At 46.1% G+C, this 18,332-nt stretch overlaps 2 protein-coding genes across 2 annotated transcripts in view; one reads left to right on the forward strand and one right to left on the reverse strand.

Moving 5' to 3' along the window:
• Positions 1 to 3,909: 3,909 nt before the first annotated feature.
• Positions 3,910 to 5,394, forward strand: LOC109414614 (serine--tRNA synthetase-like protein Slimp). Its single transcript, XM_019688445.3, has 2 exons — positions 3,910 to 4,803; positions 4,868 to 5,394. The coding sequence occupies exons 1-2, from the start codon at positions 4,032 to 4,034 to the stop codon at positions 5,347 to 5,349; spliced, it is 1,254 nt and encodes a 417-aa protein (XP_019543990.3). The 5' UTR covers positions 3,910 to 4,031; the 3' UTR covers positions 5,350 to 5,394.
• The window catches only part of LOC109414613 (lysosomal-trafficking regulator), a gene marked incomplete in the record, with an annotated part of 25,268 nt that continues 12,305 nt past the window's right edge, over positions 5,370 to 18,332 (reverse strand). The window contains 7 exon segments of the mRNA XM_062847324.1: positions 5,370 to 5,622; positions 5,684 to 8,909; positions 8,974 to 9,133; positions 9,194 to 9,873; positions 9,933 to 13,001; positions 14,824 to 17,353; positions 17,420 to 17,516. Of these exon segments, the coding sequence (XP_062703308.1) occupies positions 5,490 to 5,622; positions 5,684 to 8,909; positions 8,974 to 9,133; positions 9,194 to 9,873; positions 9,933 to 13,001; positions 14,824 to 17,353; positions 17,420 to 17,516 (9,895 nt within the window).

The raw sequence follows: 18,332 nt of genomic DNA on the forward strand, positions 1-18,332 counted from the left end.
ACCCATTAGATACTGACAACGAAAGCAAACACAGAAAACCAGTGTCGTATTCCTGCGGGACAAACCCTGGTGTACATAGGTAAGCAATGCTGTCGGTTGATTCCGAACCAGCTACGCTGTAACACATTCTACGTATAAACAAAACATTCTGTATTAAAGAAGGTACTCTTCGGATGGGCGAAGGTAAGCTTAAATTATTAAACTACCTTTATCAGAAGAAGATTTTCACTCTCGCCAGTGAAATTACGTCAAAAAACGATCCTGGTGGAGTAGTTAGTTTTTTTTTCATAATACGCACGAATAAACTTAAGGTATGTTTGTATGATGCCCATCAGATAAAAGAGCAAATAACTTTGGTTGAGATAAAAAGTAAATATCTTTCTATTGGGTGTTCTAGTGGGGTTACAATCTTCCATGCAATTTTTTTTTAAGATCTGTGTTGAAATATACTGTTTTCTAGAGAAAGTTCCATTCTCTCTTGTTATATCCGAGGTAGGCACCTACCAAGTAGGGCTAAAAATCTTTGTAACAATCATTTTGGAAACGCTTTTCTGATATTATTTTCGCCATTTGACTAAATGCCGTCCAGCCGAATGTAGTTTGGCTGAATTATGATTAAATCTGAAACCAGTTTCCAGCGGTGCTCATGTATATGACTTAAAGTTGTTGTCCGGGCATTTGACCGAATGCCGTTTGGCCGAATTATTATCAAATGAATTTCGAAGACTTTTTTACATTTCAGCTGCCAATATGATCAACAGAAATATTTCCTTCTTTTGATCATAGGCTATTAATTCTAGTTCGACCATCAGGGATAAGTTGGCGCTGAAACTTCCAAGGTTTTATCATAGTTCAGGACTATCGCACGAGTTTTCATGAGTGCAAAAACATTAATAAAAGTGCGCGATTGCAACAAATCAACTCGGTGTGTATTCAGAATAAGTCAAAGAAATAGTGCGCCGAAGACATCAACTGGACTTGATGCAATCGCGCACTTTTATTAACGTTCTCGCACTTATGAATACTGAGTGCGCAGTCCAGTGGTGAACTAAATGCGCAATAATAGGCTGTTCTTTCGAGTTATACTACTGATGTGGAGAACAGGGGCAGATCACTTAAGTTCATCATTTAATTTTCGGTCAAACGATCTTCGGCTGGTCTTTTCGGGCGAATGCGACAAAATACTCCACAACACCCACTGTGAGGTAACGCAGCAAATAGTTTCGCTACTCACCACCAGGCGTTGCAGAAGGACATGTTGGGCGGCCATTGTGGATGGCGTAAAGGGGGCCATGAAAGATGATGGGCGGATTATAGAACGGTTAAAGACTTGGAGCATGAACCGCCATCGCTAGACGACCTATTATGTTAAAAATTTTGAGAAGTCAAGTCGTGAGTTAGCATAGCTAAATTAAAAAGTGAAATCGTGCTTAAGCAAAGATTTAGAAAGTGGCTTTGTTATAAGTCGTGAAGATAGTGGAAGAAGTGATTGGGAAATCCAAGACGCCTTGTGCTTACCTGTGCTATAGTTATAATCTCAGGCTTACCTGTGAATAGTACTCTACTTAAATTACCTAGTTTAGCTGGAGGATTGCCAGAAGTACACCTTAACCCCATTGGAACCAACCGTGGTCGGGAATGTGGCCCAACCGTTAAGTATGCCACTCCGTCGACCGGATAGACTGCCGTTTTCAAGTTAGCCGCCTTATAATTAGACAATAGAGGAGCCACCATTTTGGAGACGTGTTCTGGAGTTCACACGACACGCCAAAAACCGTGACTCGGACACCGAACGGCCGCCCAACTCACCTGAAGACGAGAAGCAGAGAAGGACACCGGAGGATAAACATAAGAGAAGGTGAAGTAGCGGAAGGAGAGAAGGGAACCCACCGACTGCTTAGAGAAGAAGACAGTGTGGTAGGAGTTAGCCAGTAAAAAATGGGAAGAATTAGAATAAAGGTGCAGATAAAGTAAAAATGCAAATGCAAAGTGCAAAAATAGTAATAAAGTGTGTTTTTGGTTCAGCAAAGTGTTTTACTTAGCCGTTATTGTCAAGCGTGTATGCCAATCCTGAGGCAATTGAAGGGGCACAGAGAAACAGACGTAACACTTAGAACAAATTTCAATAAATAAACATCGTCGCGAAAACGGTATCGCCCAATGCTAAACTACTGTGTTTGGCCGGGCCACCACTAGGTGGCGGTAGTGAGCAAACGTCAAATAAGAGCAAAAAAGATGTCGGCGCTGCAAGTGGTCAACTACTGAATATTTGAATCAACCGTTAAAAAGGTGATCGTTGGTGACGTCTGTTTCTCTGTGGAAGGGGGGGGCTCATCACTGCTGGGCAGGGATCGCCCACTAGCTACATAATAGGACACTTGCTGGCTTTGTTTAGTGTGCTCAACAGACCCTTTGATTTTGCTGGTAACGCTTTGTAATAAAAATCGCGTTACGAAACGTTTCACAGCAAAATCAAATGGGTCTGTTGGGCACACTAAACAAAACCAGTAAGTGCCCTATAGAATAGCTTTTTCTTTAATTCTTCGATTGTCTTTAAACATTTTCTGATAATAAGTAGGTCGTCGACATACAGGATCACGTAGATCATTTACCGTCTGTTATGGTTTCGTCTGTTGAGCTTGGATTCCTTTCTTTCGGTAATAACATAATTTGTGGACTAGCATGTCCAAGCCGATGTTCGCTGGATTCCTTCCGGACATTCTTCCAAAAATTTTCTGAAGTCTCTTAAGGATTTTTTCTTAGTGATTTTCCGGGATGGGTTTTCAATTATTTCTCTCGAGATTTATCCAATAGGTCTTAACAAAGTTTCACGCCAGGTTTCATCCGATATTTCACCGAAATATCTTACAAGCAATTTTGGGAGAAAGTTTTCGGAAAAAGTCCAGGATAACTCCTGAAAAACTCTGGGAGACATACCGGGAGCAATACCAGAATGAATCTTCCAAGAGAAGAATCTGGAGAAACTGCGAGGGAATTCTCATTCTCAGGTGGAAATTCAAGAGAAATTCCGCGAGAACGTTTAAGAAATATCCTGAGAGAAAGTATAAAAAAAAAATCCACACAAATTTCTTTAAGGAATTACGGAACGAACTTCTAAAGAAATCCCTTAGAGAGAATCTGAGAGAAAAACAGGGAAAACCCTTTGGAAGAATTACAACACATTGAAAATAACAACAACGTGGATAATCCTGTATATCTACCTAATACGAAAAACTGGTAGAGTTCTATCGAAATTCTGGATAGCGTTCGCTTATATCAATCTAGTAGATTAATATAGCTACCCATCAGTTTTAACACTGGATGATACAGATGCCTAATAATTTTTTTTTCTCTTTCAGAATTCTGCCTGAGAATCATGTAAGTACATATAAGCTTAAGGACTATTACTCAATTTTTTTTCGAGCACAAATCTGAGGTTTCAACAAATTGATCTAAAAATACTACTCGTTGAAACCAAATAGCGTTTAATTGACAATTTGAGAGATAAATTAGTGAAACAAAAACCTCTTGTTTTGGAGGGATTTGAACTCACGACTCACTAGTCCGGCGCTTTGACTAACTAAGCCATAGAACAAGTTACGATTCTGCTGAATAGAACATCAAATTGGATTTGACTGCTTTTCAACTGAATTCGGTTACGAAATAACTCAGCACGCTCTCGTGGAATAGGCCCAGCGCGGCGAAAAAAAAAAACGTTGTAAACGGGATGCACTGTTAGGGTTATTTTACTCATCTTCATCTCGTGCGTTCATCTCTTCTCACGCCTCAATGCGACTCGCTTTTCGCAATGTGTAACTCAATTCATTCCCCTCTGTTTCGGCTTATTACCTTATTCGTAACAAACGATACTCGTTGTAGTGGGAAGTGATAACAAATATATGTCATGCACATGCCCCATTCATCATAAGAGGTTCTGTAATATTTGAAATTCTCGGTTCGTGTTCAATGTAGACGTTTCGGACGAATCCGTCGTAACATCCTTTCAAATCGTTGAAGTTCTGAACTCGACAATGCTCAGGACGAGACTGCTGCACTGCCTGTCGCGGAGATCCTACTCTTCCGCGCTGTACATCACCGGGGACAAAGCTAAGGAGCAGTACGCGCCCTTGGTTCCCTATCTGGACTTCCAGGCGAAGTTGTCGGACCTCGAAAAGCTTCGGCAGAACTTGAACCTTCGACGATACCAGTTGGATTTTGAAGACCTCAAACACCAGAGGGATCTGTACCGATCGATAGAGTTGCGTAAACGAGACATAGAAGCCAGGCGAGTTGAGTTGAAGGAGAAGATCAAGGAATCGAAGAGTGAGGATAAGATCAAGCAGTTGAAGATGCAGGCCACGCTGGCCAGGGATGATCTGAAGAACCTGAAGGAAAGCAGCTATGCCATAGCGGACAAGTTCGTTGCCGGGACGTTTCTGGCCATTCCGAATGAGCTGCACGAGAGAACACCGGCGGATCAGGAAGAAGTGTTGTACGAGCGGAGCACGTCGAGGGAAGGAAGTGCGATCGGAGACCAGTGGTTGGAGAAGTACGACTCGACCTGTTTCTACATGACTGGGGATGCTGCGTTGATGGACCTGTTTCTACCGATGAACTGTGCTGGTCTGCTACAGGATGCTGGGTTTGTGCTATTTTCCAATCCGGATTTCGTGCGTAGCGTTCTGGTGGAAGCAGCCCGTGAGGATCCAGAGTCGATTTATCTGATCAATGAAGAAGTCGACCTGGAACACAAGCTGAACTTGCTGCATTTGTGCGGTGGAGGGTCCATGCTGAGCTTCTTAGGTAGACTGACATACTCGCTATCTGAAGTTTCATTATCGGATTGAAAGATTATTTTTATTTTCAGGATATCTGACGAAACTTTCAGTGTTTCCAACGGCTCTTCCTCTGCGCTTGGTGGCCATTGGCAAGCAGTATTTTTACGGCAAGACGCAAACCAGTGCCGTTCAGATGATGACCGCAACTCAGCAAGCTCCCGAGGCAGTACAGATTTTCGATGAAACAATCGAGTTGTACAAAAAGTTCTACGATCAGCTGGAGTTGAGTTACCGATTGGTGCAGGTTCCAGCTCACCACTTGGAGACATCGGAAGCAATGAGAGTAGATGTGGAAATCTATAGTCCACGTGCGAAGGGCTTTGTGAAAGTCGGTAACGTTTGCTATTACTCCGATTTCATCAGTAAGCGGATAGCGTTCAATTACCACGAAGGGAAGGTCCAGAAGTTTCCTCACCTGGTGTCCGGAACCGTACTTAAGGCAGCCAACCTCATCGAAGTGCTACTACAGCACGGCATTTGTTACAAAGACTTGAAATTTCTCAATCAATGAAACCGGTTTTATAAAGTTGTTAGTTTTAAATTAGAAAAAATATAATATCATTCTTTTTATTCTACATTCCAACAAAAACATATTGATAACAGTTCTGATAAAGCTCTGGGTTATGTTCCTACGAAGTACAATTTTGGCTTTTAGCCGACGGATCTCCGAACGGGTAGTTCCGTGATCTGGGGTGATGTTCCGGGAAGACCTTCGGATTTCCACGTTTGGATCACATTGCTTGACATTAGTACGATCAGGTGCTGGTTCTTTGAGTAGATGAGGCTGAAAGAAGGATTGAAGGTTAGTTGAGATCATTTCAAGTGATCGGAAGTTTTAGACAAACCTGATGATTCCGAAAGGATCACCCAGGTTCGTGGTGATCTCGCGAACCAACGCCAAATTCCAGCTACTATACAGTCTTATCACACCGCTTTCCATGCCCACGGCTATACAATTAACTCCACAGCCCTCCTTCACGGAGGTGTAGCACACCGCCATCACCGGACTTTCCATGAACACATGCTCCACGTACTTGGCGTTGATCGTGTGCAGTCGCAGCTGATCGCGACTCGAAGCCATCGCCACATTGACGTAGTCCATGTTGTAGTTTTCGGTCACTTCAAAACTTTCGTCGTCTACCAGCGTTGAGGTATCGTTCGATCGACTCGACATTGATGCCGCATGCGTACTCGAGTGGACCGTCACGATATCCCCTAGCGTTGGACTGATCGCCACCAAACTGATCTTCGAGTTGATCCCGTTGACCGGTTTCGGAATCTCTCGCACATAACTCAACGTATTACAGTCCCATATCGCTGCGGTTCCATCTACGCTCACGCTTACCACGATCTTGAACTCCATACTGATCGCGATCGCCGTTATTTCTGCCCGATGCTTGATCAAGATCACCGGGAAGTTCCACTTAATCGGTACACTCCCTGTCGATTCCTCGCCCTCCTCATCGCCTTCCAACTTCCTCCGTAACGTTGCGCTCTTGCGATCGATCCACTTCCGGAACGAACTGGATCGCTTCCGCGTCACCGTCGGTTGTATGTTCGAGTTGAAGAACGACATCTTCTTGGGCTGTCGCTGCTGGAACACAGCGATCCTGCCCGATCGATGCCCGAACCAAACATCCGGACAGTTTGGATCACTTCCACACGCGGTGATGGGATCCATGTTGGTGTTGTAGACCAACTCGCTCGATCGAGTATCGCTTTCCTGTATCGATCGGAACCGCACCACATCGTCCAGATGGCCCCAGTCCATCAGGTATTGGGCCTTTGTATGTTGTCCTCGGAAGATGTTCATCCGCGAGGGCAGACCTACCACCCTGTTACCTTCCATGTGCGTCAGGGTAGCAAGGTTGTTGAGCGTTGCTCGGATGTCTACGATCTTGGGACTCGGCAGAACTGGTGACCCACTGTACAGACCCCATTTCAGACCACTGACAGTGTCAATGACTTCTGGAGGATTCGCCCAAAGTGGTGCAACGATGGACTGTGGATGCGGGCTGTCGAACAACTGCCGCGGCATCTGACCGTAAGTTTTGACCATAGTTTCCAGCGCAAGCTTTTCAACCGGGTCGTCGATATCCGTGGCGTTGAAGTTCGCATAAGTTGCCGGATGAAACACATTGATTGCTTCGACGGCCGCCGAGCCGGTTTGCTTGTAGCCGAAAATCAGATCAATCCAGCTGGATATCCGTTTCCGAACGTGATCGCACTCCAGGGCTTGCCGATGGATCAGCACAAACAGCCGCGTAGATTGGTGGCTCCACGGAGGAAGTTCAACGTGATCGACAGGTTCTCCGGATTGGCGCAGGCCGAAATCGAATCCTTCGAAATTTTCCAGGAATTCCGGACAGCAGTAGAACTCCGGGATCAGTTCTTTCACATCCGTGGGAGAATCTTTACTGGCCAGTTTCCAGGTGGTTGCCAGCGAGTGGAACGTCCGATCCGGGATGTCGAAGCTGTCGTCTTGATACTGAAGGAAGAGTGAGGTGAACGGAAGCATTCGAACCAGGAAATGCAGCACCGTTCCGGAGTTTGAGTAATGGGAGCTGTAGTGATACGGCTGGATGCGCTGTCTATCGAGAGAGTCGTTTTCTGCTTGCTTCAGATAGTTGTAGTTGTTGATGTAGTGCTTCTCCAGATCTTTGTACTGCACGGCGATAGGTTTTTCCAAATTTCGGAATGACTTTTCTAGGAGCAGATCAAGCGTTGGGCTTTCGTAGTCTGACAATATCCAAGGATACACCGGATACTGCATCAGGTCGTGGTAACTTCTGCCCGAAATTTGATTCAAGTGCATCAGATATTCCCAATTGCTCAGAGATCCTTCCTTCCAAGCCTGCGTATAGGCTTCCAGATCTTGTCGGCCTTCCCGTTGGACGAGATCATGGAAGAACCCAACAAATAGCTCCCGTTCCGCAGACCTATCGAAAACCAAGAACAGTGACCTGTCACTTCTAAGGAAGATCTCCACAGCCGTTTCCTGGTGCTGATAGCGCTTGTTCCAGATCTTTGTGATGTCGTGTAGATCGTAGATGGAGATATCGCCAGTACTTTGACACAACACCAACTCCGTACTCGTCAAAATGCAGTCACTATCACATTCCTCTTTGGGAGAGATTTGTCGCACAGTCGACGTGTAAAGTACTTGGTTCTCCATCGAAAATTCCTGACTCCGATTGTGTGGTATCAGGTATTCCAGAAGTGGTTTCAAAGGTTGATCATCCTCTGTCCGGAAGTCTTTTTGCAAGAACCGCTGCTCAACTGTCCGATGACACCTCCTCATCCGGATCTGCACAAGACCCGGGCCGTACGTGTCATCCAACTCCCAAGACGTCGGATACAGCCTTTCATTGTACCACGGAGCGTCTTCGTGGGTCATCTGCGCGATGATCTGCCTCCACTGGTTGAAGAACTTGAAGTCGTTGTCCTTCTTGAGCTGAATGATCAGCTCCTTGCGTAACTTGTTTTGCTTTTCCACGATGTTCCGCGTGATTTCCATAGCAGCGATCGTGCAGGTGTGGATCAGTTTCTCTTGCTTGTTGATCGACTTCAATATCGTCTGCTCTTGATCGTTCATGTTGATCATGCGCAGATAATCGAACTCCTCCAGCGTTTGCGTCAATGTCCAAGTGATATTTTGCGTACCATCGATTGCTTTGCAGAAGCTGTTCACAAACGCGAGATCCTCGGCGCTCAAATCCTTATTGTTGAATAGAAGGATACTGTGACTGAACACCTTCAACATGCGGACATCGCAGATCAACGAAAGGTAATTTCCACTGTCAATGTACTGCCCGAGCTGTCGAATCGTGTACAGCTTCAAACTGGCCGGACGTTTCGGAAGAAGACACCACAGGATAATGTTACCACCGCGAGGGTTCCCATTCAAGGTTCGGTTCATCAGGCTCTTGATCAGCAGAACTTCGGGTTCGAAGACCTGATGATCGGCATCGCAGTTGGTTATGAACGCGACGGCTTTGTCGTGGATCTGGTTGAAGCGAGCCTTCACCTCCGCCTTTGGAATCCCGCTGCCCGGAAGGTCAACCGTGAAAGCTGAATAGAGAAAGAAGGCGATCATTAACGGATGGGAGTTCTACAGGTTATGTAAAGAACTTACAGTTGTTTTTGTGCCCAATTATTGAGTCTGTAGGCCTATAGATGAAAAGTTGCAGCAGATTGCGGTAGAACAGGGCGTGGATGTCCCGAACTCCTTGCGTAACTTTCGGATTTTTGTGTCTCTCAGCAAGAATAAAGCCATTGATCAGGTCCCAGAAAGGCTACAACAACGAAGACTCCATAAAAATCTCCCTGAAATCATAACTTGATCAAATACTTACATTGATGAAGTTCACGGACATCAACGATCGCTGCGCAAAGCCGGTGATGAAACTTAGAAAGCTGTCACGATTGGCCCCCACCTCTCCGGTATCTTCCTTCTCGTGCATTTTGATCGCAGTCTTAACGATCGTCCCCACCAACCCGTTGTCTACCATGTACTGCGTGGCCTTCGGATGTTTAACGCCGATGTAATCCATCAGATGTAACACCAGTTGAAACAGCCGAGGTTCGCCGTGTGACTGCGGCAGGATCGCCATCAACACATTCAGCCCACATTCCTGAACCACATTGATGTGGTACTCCAAGATCAACGACTCCAACGCCAGTACCGAACCCGACTTTGTAACCCATCGGAAGCAGCTGTTCAACAGCTCGATGCTCACGCTGTGCGACCCGATCTGGTTGCCCAGATGATGCCAAAAGATCTTTAGCTGCTCCTCGGTGTAGCTGCCCAGCACGCGATCGCTGATGACCGCGATCAGGTTGATGATCATCGTCCGAATCCGGATGTTGGAGTTGTTGGCCAGAATCAGTAAGGTTTCGATTATTTGATTGTCCGCCGAGAAGAACTGTTTCGCTTCTTGATCCGGCAGGATCAGCAGTAGATCGCACAAAGCGCGTAGGAAACTCTCCTGGATGAAGTCGTTGCCCGTTCCGAAGTAGTTTTGCTCGAAGAACTCTGTGGAAAAATGAAGAGGAAATGAGGTTTTGATCGAAGAGGAACGGACAAAAACTTACTGAATTTCGTCGGTAGCGATTGCGTCGACTGGTTCAGTTCGTTTCTCAGGCACAGCTTCGAAGGGGACGATCGTTCCTTGGGCGTCAGGCTGACCCTGGCTATCGGACTTTGCAGCCGTCGAATCTTCCGCTTCTCGCTCTTCAAGCTCTTCCGGTGGATTCCGACGTTGGCGAGGGCCTGATTCAGTTTTTCGTAATTGGCCTCGTAGTTTCCTGCTGTAGGGCTAATCTGGAGCGACTCGGGTGGCGCGACTTGCGGTGAAGTTTCCACCGGATCATTGGGCCTGCTGTCCAGTCTGCCCATTTCGATGAAACTGGTGGTAGATTCGAACGAGGCGTTGTTGGTGTTGGTGATGGCCAGCGGGATGACCTTGCGCAACTTGAGGCGTCGTTCGCGGAGGTTCAAGCGTTGGGCCAGTTTATTTTCATTGGACTTGGTACTCTTGTGTGGAGGCGAGTGAGGATTGATGTTGAAGTAGAACTTTTGGCGATCGTGGGTGACATAGCTGTCTGTAGGTTTGTGCATGAGCAGCAACAGATCGATGATCTCCTTGAGGAGACTCACCTTGGGAGGAGTGTTGGAGAGGTTCTTAATCAGAGCCACCAACCAATCCGCCGCAGCTTCGGAGATCTTGACAGTCTTCGGAGGAATGACGAAGTTCATCCGGCAGAAGTCGATCAAGGTTGGCACCAGACCCGCATCGGCTAGACGTTTGCAGTTGTAGTCCATTCCGGGGTGCTTGTCCCGGGTGATCGTGATCAGCACTTTGAACACCAGGTTCAAAACCTCCTCCGAGTGATCGATCCACATCTGGAAGTTTTCGAAGAAAAATACGATGATCTCCGGGTAGCGAATCCGGGCTACGGAGTTGGTTAGGACGCTGTACACGTCGCCACGGTACACCAAGATCGGTTGATCGAACGTGACTTCCAGCATGGCCGCAAGGACGCAAACTTCCTTATGGCATTTCTTGTTCTTCAATACGATCCCCACCAGTTCCAGTAGATCCCGTTGAACGAATTCGTTGTAGAAGTCGTTGTTGTCATGAGCTATCCGTAGCAGTAGATTCAAGGCGTCGGCGTGTATTCTCGGTGAATCGGACAGCTCAACGATCCGGGCAAAGGCGAATAGTATTGCGGTGATGCCTCCGGACAGCTGTATCGATCGTTGCAGGGAAAGGTTTTCTCTTGGGATGATTCGTGGCGAAAAGCTGAGCATCCCTAGGGCGATCCTTCCGTAGCCTGGTTTGCCGCTGATGAAAACATCCGGTTTGTGAGCCGCGTAGGTTCCGACATGTGATCGATGCAGCTGGTGGAAGTGGTTTCGGGGATGTAGATCCTCGAGGGATAGCTTGGTCAGGTTGAGGCTGCCATAGTTGGGAACGACTTCGCCTTTAAAGAACCCTGCTAGATGTAGCCAGTTGGGACCGAGGGAGTACAGATTTGCCAGGGTGGATACGTCTGTGAAGCTCTTTCTGAACAGTTGTACGTTTGAGAGTGAATAGTTCAGGGGACAGTCATCTTCTACGCCTATCCGATGACCGATGGCAAGGACGGGGAGAGCCGTATCGATGTGGATTTGGCAAGGATCAGATATGGTAAGGGTTTGTTGTTGAACTCCGTTTAGTGTGAGGACAATGGATATCGAGTTGTCTTGCTGTTGAACGGATAGGGCTAGGGAAGTCCATTGATCTTCTTTCAGTTGCAGATCTTTGATCGTGTACTGCTCCGAATGAAGGTCGTAGAAATAGTCGTTGGAGAGGCTGGTTGTCACTGATGTTCTTCCTACGGGGAGATGTTTGTAGCAGTAGACGCACTGTGCTCCCGGAGCGTCAATACGGAAGACCGATACGGAGGGTTCTATCGAACGAAGAAAGTTCTTGTAGTTCCACATGTGGGACAGTTCTTTGGCACAATTATCACAACAGCTCACATCGATTGCGCTAGCCAGGTATCGCTTGGTATTGGCACTGGAGATGATTCGATCGGGTTTGTTGAAGCGCACCGTGAACTGGCGCTGTCGGTTGATGAAAACGGAAACGATCTGCTTTTCGCTACCGACGGAGATCAGATGCGTGATCGTGAGACGATTTATGTCTTGATGAGTGGGATTCAAGCGAAACCAGACGGAAGCCGTACAACCTTCAGCGCTCCATGGTGAAAAGTTCACGTAGCTCAGCGGGATCATTTTGGCGGAGCAGGTGAAAGGTGATCGGATATTGTAGTATTTGTGGTGTTCCCGCAGATAACTTATTTTCTTGGACAAAAGCACATCGCACGTGGATATCCGGGTACCGTCATCACTTGGATCCGGGAAGCTAACTTCGGTGTAGCATTCCAGTTTGAAAGTCGTGTCTACCAAGTTCATCAACTTGGTCAAGATCAGTTGAACTGGCGGATCTTCAAGACTCAACAGCTGTAGGAATTTGGCGAACACTTCAGGACTGTCGAGATCGGTGATCAACTCCAGTATGGACGTCTGGAGCTCTTTCAGTCGAACATCACTTCGTTGTAGCACAGGGCCGAACCCAGTGATCAAATACAGTGAACCTCCAAGATGGCTTTTGATCCCGTTTAGCTTCAAGACCATTTGCGAAAGCGTAGAACACCAGTTCTGAGGATCCGTCGCACACTTCTTCGACAGCTCAACCAGAATGTCCACCACTATGTTGCAGATATGCTGGTTCACCTTGCTGGATCCGATCTCCCGCGATCGTGTGCTACTGGATCGCGACACAACCGTCAACAGATGATCATTCTCCACGTCCCCATCGTATCCGTCGTCGAAGGCTGTCGTGAAGCTATCGTCCGTCGAACTGACCTCATCTTCCGCACTGACGGACTTCCTTCCAGTACTGCTGAACGATTGCGTCGGGAAGTAGTACTCACTCGTCTGTTGACCGTCGATCACCTCGAACCCAGCCACCTCACTGCGTACTTCCGCAATTTTGAGCAGCGATTGCAACGCATTCATCACATTTTTCGTCACTTCCGGCGAGTCCCAGTTTTCCAGGGCTCCGCTGAGGAGCAGCTTCTTCAGTTCGATCAACGCCGACTGCATGGCGTCCTCTGTAACATGCGAAACGGAATTTGATTACCGACTGATTGATTAACTCACGGTACGGTGAAATTGCGATAGTGAACCGAACACTGAGAAAAAAAAAACCGTTCGCACACAGATTGTGTGGAATGTTTGATTGTTAGGTGTGTTCTACTACAAGCTACATGCTTGTGCGGTTTACTCTGGAGGTAGTCGCATGTAGGAAAGAGAGGCGACAGGCCGGCGGCCGTGATCTTTTGTAAGGCTTCGCGGTTCATAAGCTGCCGTGTGTGGATGACTCGTCTTGCAGCGTCACTAGGGTGGTTCGAGATGACGAGAAAATGCGATCAATGATGAAGAATTGGTTTCTGACTGCATTGAGGTTTAACGTGATTTAAATTGTTGAGGTATCGCAACCATTCAGAGCCCAAACCCTGAAATCTGAGATTTGAAGTATATTGGAGATCCTTGAATATCTAGAATTCGGGCATTGTACTTTTTACTAATGCCACAACATGTCTTATAACATATAGAACATGAGCTTATGTACTCTATAACATGCATTCAGTTATTCTACGAGACGCCTGAACATTGTAGAACCTCCGGAACTTAGGGTTTTGAAGCCTACTATGATATACTGAATCTATATACCTCAGTTGAGTGCAAAGAAAGGATTAAATGATACAAAGAGACCATATGGAGCTCACAAACTTATAAACCAGTTGAGACACCATATAGGACATCGTTGATTTTACCGAGCTTCAAAGTTTGAACTTCAGAAAAACCTGGAGGACTTCAAGGTTTGTTATTTACACTACTATGAACCTCGTGAGTTTTGCAATGAGACGCGAGATGCTTCTATAGAGCTCGTTAGCATCACACTACCGCCAGGACGCCATTCAAGTCAATCTAGAGTCTACAGAACTTCAAGGTCTACAGAGCTTTTTGAAGAACTTAGTGTATCTTAGCTATGCTGTGGGTCTCACGGTGAAGACATTCTGAGCATACATCACGAACTTTAAAAAAGAACGTACTACATGACGTCGCTATAATTTCAGGGCGTCAGTATCCAAGTTCCAGAAAGGTTTGGATATCTTCATAGGCCTTACTTATGTTTGATTGCCAGGCACATCATGCTAGGAGGCTCCAAGTATCTCTTTAACATTTAGAAACTAGTTTGAATATAGTAGAAGTACCGGATAACTATTTAGAAGGTTGTATTTGAAAACTTCTGAATATCCCTGAAAGCCTTCATGACCTTCTCTTTCTCAGTTAACTTTAAAAGTTCAACTCGTTAAGCAGAAGATGATACAACTTATTTTAATAATTTCAAAACATTCTGGAACCACCCTACAGCTTGCTACGAAGTGACTTATCCTCGCACGAGCACAACTCACTAGCTACTTTCAATTTGAAGAAAACAGAAACGAAACGTATCAGATTAACGCTCGGGCCACTGTGTCTACCTCTCCTTCTACCAGAGCCATTACTTTCGAATTGAAACAAACGAAACAAACAAAATGAAATGAAAGAAACCCGAATAAACATAACCATGAGGCTTGGTCAATTTGGTCGATTTTTTTGGAACGAAATTTCATCGATCACTCTGTTATGTACTAACAATTAATGTTATGGTTATTGTATGGTAGTTTTACAATACATTCTATTGACAACAAAACCCAATAAGTTATAAATCGTATAATTAAATGTTCATTTACGATACACCGTATCGTGAACAACCATATGTTATATCGTTATGTTAATGTTTTTGTACGGTATTCACCACCAATTGTACTGTTATGTTACCATAGAATGTATTGCATTATCATCAGACATTTTTATGGTACTCACCCAGTCGGTTGTCTTTGTCCACCAGCACCTGAAACGTGCTCAGGATCAGCTCCACCAGCATGGCCAATCGCTTCCGTATGAATCCTCCGGTGGACAGCAGCTGCCGCGCTTGCTCTGGAAGCTCATCGAATCGGGGTCGTTGTTTCGCCATCGAGCCAGGAAAGTACTCATCCACCAGATCGGTCAACATTTGCCGAATGTTCAGCTTGTCGAACAGTGACCAGGTCCGTTCCAGCTTTCCGTTGTTCAACTGTTCCTGAGAGGCCGCCGGGAACTGCATAACCTTCTCCATGGCCAACTCCCGAAGCAGAGTGTAGTCTTCATCCTCCGCACCGTCGGACGCGATCGCAGTGCAGCTATAGTAGAACTCATCACTCGACAGTTGGTGATCTATCAGTTGATCGTTGAAGTGGAAGATATTCAGAATGCTTCGACGTTCTGGGCTCGTCTGCTCGGTCAAATCGGTCGTGGATACCTTGGAGGGTGTCGACTCACCCTGCTTCGGCTTGTCGTAGAACAAGATCGCACTGAAAAGGTTGCAGACTAGCCGAATAAAGTCTTCACATTCACCGAAAGTTTTGCAAAAAGCTTCGTAGAAGTGATCGTTCACTTGAATCAGGTGGCGAACTACTTTCCAGTGTTCAGCAAATACCTGCAGGACGTTATTGGTCGAGTCTTGCTCCGTCAGATCCTCTCCAACTTTCGCCGTTGGTCCTTTCAGTCTAACACGAACGTCGCTACTCTTAAGTACTGCAAAAAGAGCACCCAAATGATCGGACAGAGCCTGTACGTTGTCCAAAATGATCTTCCCGAGTTGGTCTTCGATCATGTCTAGGCCATCCGCGGCATCGAACGCGATCCTGAAGATCACCCCCGTATGATAGACGAACTCGGCTCGCTTGGAAAAATCCCTCAGCATATCCACGTTTCCCTCCGTGAAGAACGCCTCAAACAGATGAGCATTCTTCAAGCACCTCCCAACGATCAACAGGCAACCGTTGACAAGATCCTTGGTTGTATCATCCAACATTCCACTGTCAAACCCGGCCATTTCCTTGCGCAGCTGTGGCACCACCAGCTCGAACAAAATGAACTTCTCCAGAGCAGCAGGTATCACTTTCACAACCTCCTGTAAATACTTCAGCAAGATCGGCATCCGAGGTCTGTTTTCCTCGCGACCGAACGCCTCAAACGCTTGCCGATGCAGCCGATTGAAGCGCCCGTCAAAGCAATCCGAGTGCCGTTCGTCCTCGCAGCTAGTACAACTCGATCGGCCGAAGATCGCGCATATCACGCTACGGTTTGCGAAGTTCAAACAAATTCGGGGCACTAGATCGTCGCTGTTGATCACCAGTAGGGCTTCCAGTGTTTCGATGGTCGCGTTGCAGCAGCAGATTTGGTTCTCGCCGAAGAAGTGCAGAAGTTTTCGTTGATCGGAGTACTTGACTACGGGGAAGATATTGAGGAGGATGTTCTCCAGTGCGCAGATGTACGCCGTTTTGGGATCCTGCCGTGCGTGGTGTAGTCTATGTCTGGCACGAGGAGGTTTCTTCCCGGATGCACGACTCGGAGCAAGGACTAGAATGAAGTTCTGCAACATTTTCAGAAGGACGTCCACCACGGACGAGTTATGTGTTCCGTTGATACCGTTCTGCTCGTGCAGCAGGCCGTACACATGCTTAACGATGTCCAGGTTGCTCTCCAGTAGCCGAAAGATCGCCTTGAAGAACTGCTCGCTAACCATGTGCTCGCAGTAATGCAGGAAGGTTTGATTCACTGTCGATACGATCGTGTACGTAAGGTTGTAGACGAAATCACAACTGATAGGGCTTATACTGTCGGCGTCGAGTTCTTTCCGTAGCAGTTCCATGACGTCGGACGTGATCTGCTTCAAGCTAACGTGATCACTCTCCAGCGTATCCAGGAAGAACAGATTGTTCAAACTTAGCATTAATATTCCGAGGAGTTTGTGCCTGAGGATCTGCCGATTGCGTGCACTCTCCTCAAAGACTTCTTGCCGACGAAGCCGTTCGATCGCCATCCGAAGGCAAGTGATCGTGACGGACTTTTCGTCGATCATGAAAATGTTCTCGTGTATTACCAGACTTTCTAGCAGGTTAAGTACGATCATGGTAAGCCTATCGTGGCCCAAGGTAGCATGGATATGTGCGTTGAATGCCTCGGTGTGATAATCAGCGAGGTTCGTGGGTTGTGGAGGATCTGGTTCAGTCTGGACAACCTTATGCTCCTGAGGTACCGGCGGGGACGACAACATTCGGCAGATCGCCGGAGGCGACGAAGTCAGCACCGGGCTGGAACATTCGATGATTTGCGATGAGCTCATATTCAGAGAATTGCGTTTTGTGCCGTTTCTCCAATCACTGTTACCGGTTCGCATTTTGAACACTTTCAACAGCTGTAAATTATACTCCACTGGATATTCTAGATCGGTTTGATGCACGAGGCACCTCTTTCGGGTCGGCAGGATCTGGATCAACACTTCCGCGAACTCCCGCGAGTTGACAATGTCCTGCGGAAAAAGACGATCACTTAATTCACACACGCACTGTTCTTAATCTTCACCACTTCAACCTACTTTGGCTCCGATCTGATCGAGCACCTTCAGGACTCGCCCTCCGACGCCTTCCAGGAGAAACTCGCGCAAAACATTGCATCGATCTTCACCGTGATCGCCGCCGCCTCCGCCACCGCTGCCTCCAAACGAATCTGGTTCGATCTAGGAAAGTAAGACAAGGGGGAGGAAAGAGAAAAAGAAGAACGCAACGATGGAAAGTGAGATTACACGTAGATACGTCCAGCTTCCGCGACGATAAGATATCGAATGTGGGCCACATGCAAAGTTCCGTACACTAGTCTGGATACGTCGTAGATGTTCTATGTTACTGAGGGTAAATAGTTTTTTGGACTATTGAAAGATTTATATGCATATGATCAAATGTGAAAAAACTGGTAGATAAATAAATTTTGAAAATACATATGTATAACAATTCAAGAAGATTTCACTAAAAAATGTGGAAACTCCGGAAGAAATCCTGGTAGAATTCCGAAATTCCTTAAAGAAATTCAAGGGGAATTCCTACAAGATTGCCATGAAAAATCTTTGTGAAAATTCCATGGAAAATTCCTGAGAGAGTTCCTGGAGAATTTCCAAAAAGATTCCTGTGAATAATGCCTTGAAGAATTTCAACAGAAATTTTTGAAAGAATTCCGGGAGGAATCTTTGGAAGTGTTTCGGGAGAAATCTTTTAAAATACCGTGAGTACAATTCTTGAAGTTATACCCTGGAAGAGTTTCGGTAAGAATGCCTAGAAAAAAATCATGAGAAATTCTTGATAAAGTTCAAAATAAAATCTCTACAATACAATAAAAAAAATAAATAAAATAGTTAAAATTCGGAAGAATTTTTTGGAAAAATACCATAGGACAACCAAATCCATAGGAAAATTCCAGGAAAAATCCTTGGGAGAATTTTCATAAAAAAAATATGA

Source organism: Aedes albopictus, chromosome 1, assembly GCF_035046485.1.
Source record: "Aedes albopictus strain Foshan chromosome 1, AalbF5, whole genome shotgun sequence".
Classification (NCBI taxonomy): Eukaryota; Metazoa; Arthropoda; class Insecta; order Diptera; family Culicidae; genus Aedes; species Aedes albopictus.